We start from the raw sequence: 12,053 nt of genomic DNA, 5'->3' as shown, positions 1-12,053 counted from the left end.
CAATGGAATGAGAGGTAGGTAAAGGGTAGAAAAGCGTAATCTGGGAAGTGGATAGAATCGTAATAAAAGTAGCTTGAGTACATTAATTTGTTAGCAGGAAAACACAGGTAATGTATTTGTGTGTGCAATAAATATGTATTCTGTGCTAGAAGGTTTTTCTAGGAAGGAGGCAAGGTTATTTTAATCAGGTTTATTGGGAACATCATAGCATTTACATGTGTATTTACACTTTCTCATCCTATCTGTCTGTACACTCGTTTCTAACTACAGCTTTTTAAAAAAACTTCACATCCTTGCAGCCATCAGAGAAACGAAGGAAGCACTGGAAAACGTGAGTGTCTCTGTGGAGGTTTTGCAGGAGGGAACAGAGAGGCTTCATGCAAACCTGACGGATGTTAAAATGCATCTAAGCAACACCCTCAGTGATTCAGCATGCTCTGCAGATCAGGCAGCCTCCACTTGCAATATCATCAGGAATTCATTACATCAGCTGAACATCAATGCCAATTTTAGTGGGGTAAGAGAATATTTTTCAGACTCTTACAATGTGATTGCCTTGAATAAGTTGAGTGGCGTCTCTGCAGCTTTAATGGCTCGGTGTGTGCTGTCACTTCTGAGATAAGTGGCCTTCCCTCTTTCTGTGTTTCTGGGTAACTCCAATCACTGTTTTCATCTTCTGTGTAGAAGAGGATAAAATGTGTGTCAAGAAGCTACATTAAAGTGCTGGTCTGGGCAGTGAAATAATCTGCCCTCCCAGAAATGCTGAGGTTAAGCTTTTTTTGTACAACAAAGGTTTCAGGAGTATGCTAGAAAGATTCTACCTACAAGTCATCTTTCTAGTTTCTTTACCTGCTGTTCTACCTCTGAAATGTTTAGTAAATTAGCAAGGCTACTGTTCTGATGTGACTCGAGAATGCCTTTTGCTTCCTAGTTGCCAGGAGTGAGCTCACAGCTTGCCAAGGTCAACGATGTCCTTAAAATAGACCTTTCTAGTCTGGTTCAAAAGGTAAGTTGCTTGACAAGCTTGTAAACTGTTAACTAATAAACTGGGACACTTGTGTATTGCTTGTTTTCCCTGGGCTTTCTCAAGAACAGTTCTCTTGCTCCCGCCTCAGCCTGTGTCATGGTGGATATCTCTACTTATTATTCCATTGTTTGGCCAAGTTTTAATGTTTGAAAGTATGAATGTAGTACCTTGTATCCCCAGGATACCACAGATCAAAAATGTGTTGCTAATTGTCTGTTTGAAAGAGCAATCCTTTAAAAAAAAAAAAAAAAAAAGGCAGAACATGGATCTACTACCATGCTCTATATTTTCAAAAATCCACCTTCTCCTATCAGTTGTGTTGTATTCCAGCTATTTTGAAATATGTCTTTCAAATTTTTCATGTGCATAGTTGATACTAAATCTGGTGCAGTGAACCCAATGTAATTACTATTATTATTTGTTTGAGAGTATCCATAAAATGCCATGATTTTCACCTAGAAAAAAGTGGCTTAGTTTGTGCAGTTTAAAAGTCTAGCATTGTGAAAACCTTTACTAGGAATAGAAGGTGCTTTCTGAAATCAAAGGCTTTGTGGTGGGGGCTTGGACCTCTGCCTGCCTCTGAAGAGAACCAGGCCTGCAAGAAGTAAGACTTCAATCATCCACTTCAGTGGCTTGTCCTTTCTCTCCAGACAACCTACTGAGCTTTGTCCCCATGGTTTAGACCCTTTCTTTACCCTTCTCATTGAAGCAAACATTGCAGTGTCTTCAGAGGGAGTTGTATTTTACTGTTTGTAATGTGCATTTTGCGTTAAGAAGGCATAGACTTGCAGAGGGAAGGTCTTTGGCTTTCACTCCTTTCAGTTAGTGACTTCTAAGTGAGTTCTCAGTTTTGTAAGAGACATCTGACAGGCAGCAGTACTATACAGTTTGAGATAATTGTGACTGGTGCATGTATGTTTAAATATAGATTTTATTTCTTTCAAGGAAAATACTGGAAAGCATACTGAATCTGAAATATACTTGAGTTCCTAATTTGCTCTGACATTTTCTAATGTGCAGTGAAGAAAATGTATTTTTCATACTATTACCATGAATATTTTAGCATACTTTTACACCTTTTATAAAAGGCAAAAAAAGGTGAGTAATTTGGCAATAAAACTCACTATAATTTTTCCAACTTCTATTCTTAGGGTTATGCAGCATTTAATGATACTCCAGACTTGGTGGTGAATCAAACCAGGAACATTCTATCAGGTGAGGGCAAACTATCTTTGCGCTTTGGTTGTTTAGTGCTGATGTTCATACATCACTGGTGTTTTTGTTTTATTGTATTGATGATATATTTTCTGGACTAAGATCATTAAAAATGGACATTTAGAACATAAGATTTTATTTTTTTTAATTTGGTGCCACAGGGGGAAAAAAAAAAACCAAACCAACATGGAAAGCAACTGCATCTTCATTAGGACACAAAATTAAATCTAAAAATAGACCATATGGTATTTTATGGAGTTTTATTTTTTAGGGCTTTTTACTGCTCAAGAAATGAGGAATCTTGGGATCTCAACTGCATGCTGGCAATTTATTTAGTGTCAGTTGAAAAGCTGATTTTCCTTGACCCACATGTTTGTGATGTCTTTAGGAGTACAATGTTAGAAAAGCTAAGCTTGCCTGCTGCTGTATGAAAATGCAGTGGATGGCGAAGGGGAGGTAAAGGTATGCTTGAAGGATAATTTAAATGTCTGTCTTAATTATTCTATTACTTGGGCTTTAGACTTAATCTTTGACAGTGCCTGGACACTTGACATTTGAATAAAATGTAGTATAGTGTATGTATACTAATCTGTTTTAATTTTTGTTCTTGCATTGTGGACCTGTGCTGCATATATACACAGCTGTTCCTTGTAAGTTTGGTTCTTGGGTTGATTGTTTTGTTGGGTTTTTTTTCCCCTCCTGGGCAAAATGAAACACAGTATGTGCAGAAGCATAGCATATCATGTGAACTTGCCTAAAATGAGCCACTTGTCTAAAATTTGTGTTAGGTTTTCATTAGGAAATCTAGTGCAGATTTACTCACTTTTGGTATCTGCCGATATGCATGAACACAGACAAGCCATCTTAATTTATTTATAAATTGTTGTTTGTTGGTTTGGTTTGTTTTTATAAAAACTGAGCTCGAGTTACAAAGTAAAGCAAATTTGAAACAAAAACAAAACAAAACAAAACAAAAAAAAAAAAAAAACCACACCAAAAAAACCACAGATATACTAGAAAAAAAATATGTATTTTTAAACTTTTCCCAAGAGTGTTTTGGTACCTTGTTGAATTTAGAAGAGTGAATATCAAAACAAACAGCTAAAAACTTGTCCAGTTCTTTTTTGGGAAAGAGAAAGGTGTTGTATACCAGCAAACAGCAACCTATTATACATCCTACTGTTTCAAGTATGTTCCAAGTTGAAAGAGAGGGAAGAGTAAACAGAAACAGCATTTTACAAATATACATTATGTATAATAAGTCATCTTTGTATATCTAAATAGTGTGTATGTAAACTGTAAGTATAGGGTAGCATGTTTGCTCATAATTTGAGAGGGAAAAAATGGCTTTTAATTGATAATTATCTCAAGAGTGTTGCCAAATGTTTGGAATGAATTTAAGTAATATTTTTAATAAGATTGAAAATAACTAGTATAGGTTCTTAATATAGACAGTCTAATTTCCTTCACAGTGTTGTATTCTTAAGCAATGGGTTTTAAATAGATTTTGATCTTCATAAACTTCGTGACTAATTGTCTTGCTCAGTGTTACAATTTTCAATATTGCATGAAAAGCAAGATTTAAGCTGACTAGATAAAAAGTGACACATTCATTATAACAAAAGGAAAGAGAGAACTCTGGCTCGACATCAACATCTTTCATCATTAAATGGAATGCTAAAAATAAAGTGTGCATTTTGAAATGCCACAGTGTTACTTTGAAGCTAGGTGGTTTTGTTGCCTGCTTGTCTCTTCCTCACGCTTGTCTTTATGGCTTACTTGTTACATGTGGCAAATGGCTTAGTAACATCTTGTAATGTATACGTGAAATGTAAATTTCTTCTATGAATCTGTAACAGTGCAATATGTTTATTCTTTTAGATATCAAAAATGTGCTGGAATCCGTTGGTTCAAATATCAGTACCTTCACAAAAACACTCCCTGTTCAGGAGATTTTAGCAGATTTTACAATATATCTTACACAGAGTGAAGCATATGTTCAAGATTATTTTCCAATAGTGGAGCAATATGATTTCTACAGGTATGTATAGGAAATAATGGCAGTAGTGAAGTGCTACCTGTTTTTACTACTATGTAATATTTTATGTTCTGTAAAGGCAATTAAGCTATTAATGATGAACACAATGAAACAAAGACTCTATAAAACAGTAGTTTGTTACTGGCATTTTGGTAAAATCCAAAACTGCAGCTAATTAACAGCTGGGTGATGTTCCATCACAGAGCAACAGGTAGTTTCTACTCCGTAGGCCTTCAGGTGTTTGTTAGGAAGGTTAGGTATAGGTAGATGTCAAAGATGTAATGCATAAATGAAAGGCTTGTTTCACAGTGCCAGGGTGACTTCTTATTTAGGACCCAGTTTTGTTGAGTTGCAGGTCAGTTGCAAGAGCATAGGACTGGAAAGGCCTTGAAGCCAATCCTTTTTATTGCACCCCTTTGTACCACAGAGTTAGCAGCAGGGATTCTGCTTCACAACTTATAAATATTTCTGCACCCGTGCTTGTTCCTACTGTAGCACTTGTGAATGAATGGGTTGGTTGTGCCCTGAGGAAAACATTTTCTTCCTATTTGAGACTTGTATGACTCCTATAAGTGAGTAATAATCTCATATTTTGAAGCATAAAGACTTTGATTTCATACCATATAACTTTGTCCAGATTTAGTAATTTCAGTCCTCAAGCTCATCACTCTCTCTCTACATTTTACACCTCAGTTGATCCTATAATCAATAATTGCTTCTATCTTTGTCATAATCAGATTCATCATTACAGAATGAGTGCTGATGGCTTTAATGCTATGTTAAATAAAAGTGAGCTGATGACTGAATTTGAAGAACCTTACTTACAACCTTATCTTTAACCTATTCCCTATCTGTTTTTTTTTTTTTTTTTTTTTTTTGTGGTGAGCTTTAACTGACAAATTTATCAATATTTTCTTTGAAGCTCAGGTTGCATTTAACCAAATAAATGTGTTACTTCATTTTGCTACAGTATGCCTCTATTAATTTGCTATTTAGATTTGAAAAAAATGGAGAAACAGGTCTCGTCTACACGACACTTAAATACCTGTTCTTGTCAAACCTAACTTAATGGTACTTCAAGTACAAACCAAGCCCAGTTTGGAAAACAAGCCTGTAGTTGGCCAAATTATTTTCTGTCCATCCTTTTCTTAGTTACAGTTGCATTTTTTTGTAGCTCTTAATAAGCATGCTTTTATGAATGTGCCTGTCAATATTAATCTTTCTCTTCCTCTTTATTGTTCATGTGTATTCATTAAGATATTCCTTTTTCTGATTTTTTTTTTTTTCTAGTTTCTGCTTTCTCTCTAGGAAGGTACAGGAAGGAGAAAAGAGAATTTAAGAAATACAAGTTGTGAGAAGTGATGGCAAAAGGGAAAACAAGAGCAGAGGGAATTGGGAGAGGGTGAAAGGCTAGAATGAGATAAGATGTGTGAATAAATGGATGTGCTCCAAATATATGGGCAGATAGAAAGAACTGGTGTGTGATTTAATTATTAAAAATGGAAGTTCAGTTCCTGGCCAAGATCTTTCTCCTGGTCAAGTTCTATTAACTGCTACATGTGTGGAAAGCATTCCAGCATAGCCACACAAAGCCTAGTTTTTAATAGCCTTAAATACATATTTTTACAATTACAAGCCTAACACACTGTGAAAAGTAGTTAAGTCTTGCCTTACAGCAAGAGCAGTCCACATTCATAAATTTCCCCATTGCTTCTTGAATAAATTACTGTTTGAGCATCTGCCTTCTCCTAGTCATTGTTTGCTCCACTTGGGAGCACTTTGACGCTTCAGTGCAGTCCATATGCAGTAACTGGGACTGGAAGCACCTTGTTTGCGTGATGTTTGTTCACCCACCTTTCAGCAGCACCTGTCTGTCATTCAACAATGATGACGTTCTAGCCCAAAACACATGCTGGTGTAGGAAAAGTATTTTTTCATTGCTATCATTTGTTGCTCAAACAAATCCAAGAGATGGGCCAGTTGGGAATGCAGGTCTCTGGTGCATTCTTTGCATGTCAGTAACCAAGAACTTTGGCTTTTACTTCTTAGGTGGCTGGGTTGTCTCATTCTGTGCTGCATGTTGGTCCTGATTCTGGTCTTTTACTACCTTGGATTGCTGTGTGGCACCTGTGGTTATGACAAACATGCTTCTCCAACAACCAGAGGCTGCATCTCCAACACTGGAGGAAACTTTCTTATGGCGTAAGTTTCATTTATTGGTGAAAATAAACCCAAGGTACCTGTAGAAGGTTGTTCTTATTGGTTTTTGAAGGACATAACTATGACAGGGATTTTTGTTACCTGTTTGTATATGTGGAAAAAAAAATTGAACAAAAATAAATATTAATCTCATGTACTTCCACTGAGGGACTTGGGGATTTTGGTTTACTCCTTCACTGAGGATCATAGCTGAAGGATAAAGACTCTGAATATACTACCTTAAGGCAAGTGCTTCAGTTGATGAATTTTTCTGTAAGTCCATTTGGAAATCGTAAAAACTGGGAACAAACAATTGAAAATATAAAGGAAATGCATAGCTTTTTAGAACACATGATCATTTGCTTGAAAGGACAAAAAGTCACGTGAGGAGGCAAGAAACACTTGACTTTCTCAGAGAACTTCAGGAGATTTGACTTCCCAATAGCTGTTTAGTGATGCGGGTGCAGGGGAATATTGCATCTGGAATCTGTCTAAAGCTCTTTTGAGAGCACAAAGCTGGGAAGTTGAATTTTAATATGAAAATTATATACTTTTGTAGCTCTTAAACTTAGCTCTTAAAAGAGTTTGTATGCTTAATGAAAATGTGAGAACTTTAGATGCAATTTAGCTGAAGACTTTACAAGGCTGAAACATGATTCAGAGGGCAAGCACATGCCTGGGAAACAGAAATATGTCAACTGCCTACTAGTTTTTTTGTATATCTGTTACAGCTGCTAGCTGTTGGCTTCAGTGTTGCCCCATGTATGTATACTTTGTCTCAAAAAGGAAAAACTTACTGGACTTATTTCTTTTTCAGTGGTGTTGGATTCAGTTTCCTTTTCTCCTGGGTGCTGATGATTGTAGTCGTGCTTACTTTTATCACAGGAGGAAATGTGGAAAAACTGGTCTGTGAGCCCTTTGAAGATAAAACTTTATTCAAGGTGAAGTTACTCAAGTTATTAGACAACTAATAGAATCCCCATAAGTCCCAATGGTTTTGTCAGTTATGTATGGCATTTTGTTTTTCATGGGACACTTCAAGTGAGTCCAAAAGTGAGTTTGGATGTGGTTTTACTTTCCCACTTACACACCTGATGGAGTTGTTCATCCTTCCTTGGTTTAATTAGCTTTGCAATGTAAATATTGCATGCCTGTCTTCCTTTAGAGATAAAGCTTTCTGTGATTCAGCATTTCTTGGTGACATGGAGCTTTACTATTCACTTTTTTTGTACCAGAGAGTTTGAATACACTGTTCTGCTTCTGTTTATAGGCAATAAGCTAAAGTGTGGACACATGTCAAAAGATTGAACATGATAAATTCATGCATTGAAAACTCAGAATTATAGTAACATTATCGAATTTTGTCTTCTAGGTTTTGGACACTCCCTACTTGCTAAATCAACACTGGAAAAACTATCTTTCTGGCATCCTGTTTAAAAATCCAAGTATTAACTTGACTTTTGAAAAAGTGTACAGGTATTAAAGTTACGATCAACAATTAATTCAATTTATACCTGTTGTTTTTGTGGCATCTTCATATTTCAGGCACATACATAAGTCATATGTGTCCCAGGGCACATTTTAATTTTCTAGTGAATCAATAGCAAAAGCAATTTTCTCCTGTATGTGAGTTATTAGAGATAATCTTAATGTAATATTATATAATGATACTAGTAGTGCTTTTTGATAAACTATTTTGCATCTTTGAAACCAATACAACTTGTTACTTTCTTATAGACTGACCTTCAAAAATGTAGCCGTAACATTTTTTTAAGGGCTGATTTTCTTAGACTTTGAAAATATCATTAATCATTTACTTAACACTTGCTCCTCAGGGTGTTTTTTAGGCTGAAGTATATATTTTTGTTTTTATAGTGATTGCAAGGAAAACAAAGGAATTTATACTTCCCTTCACCTAGAACACCTATTCAATATCAATGAATTTCTAAATATTAGTATGGTAAGTAAAGAAAGTATGACTGAGTGCATCATTATTGTTGAAGGCTGGAGAGGTGTTTGCTCTTAAACACAGCATTTATGAGCTTTATGGGCATCTGTGAGTTCTATGGGATTTTGGTTTTTATATACAATAGATCCTGCAAGGAGCCAAGAACTGTCCAAGCTAACTTGAAAGAATCTGTTTACAAATAAGATGTTCTTTGCCAGTTTCAGTGTCTGTGGAAGTTTTTCTGATGTGCCTTTTTTATGGGTGCTGATAATTATCTTGTTTTCAATTTTGAAACTTGCATAGAAGGTTCAAGTCTAGCACCTTCCAAAGGCTGCTTATAATGAGAGCATTGCTCTTTTTATAAATGTCTGTCTTGATGTGTTCTTGTCTGATTCCAGTTAGATCTATGTTGATCCATGATATAATATGCTGTGCTCCTAAAAATGATTCTTCTGGATAAAGAAGAACCTGGAACCTAAAAATGGTTCCCATCTTTTTGATGGGAAGGGGTTGGTATAAAATAAAATCTTTTCAGTTAAATTAATAATACATGACTGGATTGTCATTACATGACTCTTCCTAATTACTGGTCTTCATTACAGCAGCCCTAGGGGATCCGTGTCCCATTCTGCCAGGCACTGTACCCATACTTCACAGATACAGTCCCAGACCCTGCCCCAAATAATAAATAATTAAAATGAACAAGGCAGGTTTCACTAAGAGGGAAAATTATTTTGAGTTTCTGCAACAGGCTAATGGTGGAGGCTGGGAAGAAAAGTCAGGTTTCTAGATTCCTCATCTATTGATCTGCAGCCTGTGCAGGACAGGTAACGTTCCAGATTTGGGTGCGGTGCAGGAAGACTTCAGGTAACAATGAGCAAGTCATCTTCAGTCACCACTAAACGGATTTAGAGGAAGCTCATCCAGTCTAATGTGGCAGTGACTAATGTAGCAGGCGGTGTCTGTCCTGGCCACAGCTGAGATACTGAATTCTCTGTGTTTCCTTGATTAGGGCCAAGGATAAAACTTAAAATTTTTAAGGATAACATTTCCTGGAGGGGAAAGAGAATTCTGTTTTATCTAAGTCTCCTTTTAGGAGGGACTAACATCTGTTTAGAGAAGCCTGCTTGAAATGTAATGGAAAGCAAGTAATTCATTGGTATGAAGATGGTTGTGTAGGTTAGCCCATGGCATGGCTAGGCTGTGTGGATACTGCAGGGAAGGGAAGAACGTTACCTGGTGGATTTTATTAAAGTTAAATCAATTAAACTGATGTAAACAAAAACCAGTGTGCTGCTTTGTGGAAATGATGAGTCAGCAAAAGCAAGATGCTTTGGGGAGGGCACCTATAGAGGTACATGCACTGGGTGCAAACTACTTTTGTGCTTTATTTTGTTTCCCTCTCAGTATACAGAAGATGTAGCACTTAAAATAGAACATATTCAGATAAACCTCAGCAAAATCATTCTGCTGGATGAAATTGGGAAGGAGAATCTTCTGAATTTCAGCTCTTCAGGAATAGAAGGGATAAACTTTGCAGCATATTTGACAGAGGTGAGTCTGTAGTAAACTAGACACGACAGGGACAACCCATAAAATGTAATGGTTCTTTAACAATGGGCAAAACTGAGAAAAATCTGCTTTTTTGTAAGAGTATGTGTTTGAAAGAACGACAAGACTTGTAGCAAAAGCATCTCAGAAGTAAAGGTCAATAAACCTTAAAATTTAAAGAAATAAGGGTTAGACAAAGTAGGTGGTATGGTTAAGTGCAAACAGTCTGCATGTGCAATAACCCACTTTTTTCTTTCCATACTGTTCACATCTTGTTTCAGATCAATAAAAGTGTTACTAAGGTTGATCTTCTGTCATTTGCTAATGACTTAGAAGCAAGAGCAGACCAGCTGGTAAGTTTAATTCACTAATACAATAGTACAGAAAATGTATTGTTTATATACTGTATAACTATAAATAAATAAACAAGTACTCAGACTTCATATGGGAGAATTCTTGAACTTCAGATACTTCAATATGTCCTGTAAAGAAAAACTTTCAAGAACAATATTGCATATGAGCTGTATTTTAAATATTGCTAATGATTGATTTTTGTATGCTAACTGTTGTACAATTTCTGCTTTGGAAGTGTAATTTCTTAAATTCCACTGTTTGCTTAAGAATGAGGGGAGTACTCCATTCAAGTATTTCCTGTTATTCTGCCTACATTTTAGGATCTCAACAGGAAGAGAAATTGGTTAGATCATGATGGAAAAGATTATTTCAATTCATTTTCTTTCAGTTAGTGAGCAGAAGATTTTACAATTAGCAATTAAATTAATACTGTGGCAGTTCATAAGGTCTCTAATGAGAATTGTGGGTCCATTGTCAAGGGAGAACGTGCAAAAGAGTTCCTGTCTGCTCTGAAGGGCCTTTTGAGTGCAGGCACAGGGACAGTGGATCAGAGGGTGAGAGTCATAATTTGGGTACTGTTTGGACACTGGCCTAAGACAGATTCCTGCATTGCAATGTAGGACAGAGTGATCCAAGGAATTGTAGAGTTACACTGCATAAGTACTAAGGAAAATGGACAGCAGACCGTGTTTTTTTGGAATTTATCAGTTCCATCCCTCCTCCATAGAGAGGAGGGCACCAGTAGAGGCTCCTCATGCGTTTACTCCAGCTTTTTGCATAATTTGATCACAAAATTTTTTTTTCCTGCCACATGCATTCATGTCAACGTTAGGTTGTTCATGGGGTTTTTGTACTGTAGTTTGCATTCTCTCCAAGCACCAAGTGAGCACATTGCCTGTTTACTCACATACACATTGTCTGCTAACTTGAACAGATACCAGTAGCTTTGGCCACACTTCACTTCCATTTTCAGTTTTTACTGTGGCTTTTTGAAGGTTATATAGGTGGGGACTTTTTGGTGTTTTGGGGCTGATTTCTAAGTGAAAGCTAAAGTCCTTCAAACATGTGTTGCTCAGAATTGCCTCTGAGATCTCTGTTTAAAGATATATTCTACATCGCTCCATAAAGACAAATATATTGTGATGGTAGATTGTTTTTCATTATTTTTTTATAATAGAATCTAAAGGAGGCATTAGAATTGAGAATAGATCAGGTAGAGTAATTTCTTCATATAGAAGACAGAGAAAAATAAAATATTAAATATGTTCATTGTCAATGTCTGGTTTTTTCTTCCTTGTGATACTATTTAGAGTAATCTATGAAATGTCTTTAAAAACAAAACATAACTTAAAAACCCCACAACAATTCAACATATTACAGAGGTGAGACTGTTTCAAAATTGATACTGGTTTCTAAGGATAATTCTGTAATCCCACTTTGTTACTGGTGGTAGCTCTTAACGTTTACAAGAATAATCAATAAAAAAATAAAACATTTTGGAATTAATTAACTTTTAATAGTAATTAAATTTTAATTGTAATTAATGTAGGGTGGATAGTTTGCATTTTCTGGCACCTTACACAAAATTGAATGTATGTTTTTACACTTGAAAGACCAAATGGAATAAAACTTGCACCAAGCCAGAATGTCAGGGTGTGGCAGAAGGAGCGATACCAGCCACAGGAGTTATTAGGAAGGGGAATTCAGCTTCTCAGTACAGG

General features: G+C 36.1%; 1 protein-coding gene across 4 annotated transcripts in view; it reads left to right on the top strand.

Annotated features, from left to right (window-relative positions):
• The window catches only part of PROM1 (prominin 1), a 55,912-nt gene that overhangs the window by 32,425 nt on the left and 11,434 nt on the right, over positions 1–12,053 (top strand). For 3 of the 4 annotated variants that reach the window (XM_008939012.1, XM_008938996.1, XM_008939005.1), the window contains 10 exons: positions 300–517; positions 932–1,006; positions 2,179–2,242; positions 4,124–4,283; positions 6,330–6,482; positions 7,297–7,420; positions 7,852–7,955; positions 8,355–8,439; positions 9,835–9,981; positions 10,260–10,331. In XM_008939012.1, coding sequence (XP_008937260.1) covers positions 300–517; positions 932–1,006; positions 2,179–2,242; positions 4,124–4,283; positions 6,330–6,482; positions 7,297–7,420; positions 7,852–7,955; positions 8,355–8,439; positions 9,835–9,981; positions 10,260–10,331 — 1,202 coding nt within the window. Of the gene's footprint in view, positions 1–299; positions 518–931; positions 1,007–2,178; positions 2,243–2,883; positions 2,893–4,123; positions 4,284–6,329; positions 6,483–7,296; positions 7,421–7,851; positions 7,956–8,354; positions 8,440–9,834; positions 9,982–10,259; positions 10,332–12,053 lie in introns of all 4 variants that reach the window. The other variant, XM_008938989.1, reaches the window with a different exon arrangement.

This window comes from Merops nubicus, unplaced genomic scaffold (assembly GCF_000691845.1).
Source record: "Merops nubicus isolate BGI_N331 unplaced genomic scaffold, ASM69184v1 scaffold33330, whole genome shotgun sequence".
NCBI classification, from domain to species: domain Eukaryota; kingdom Metazoa; phylum Chordata; class Aves; order Coraciiformes; family Meropidae; genus Merops; species Merops nubicus.
This window is presented reverse-complemented; position numbering and strand designations above follow the sequence as displayed.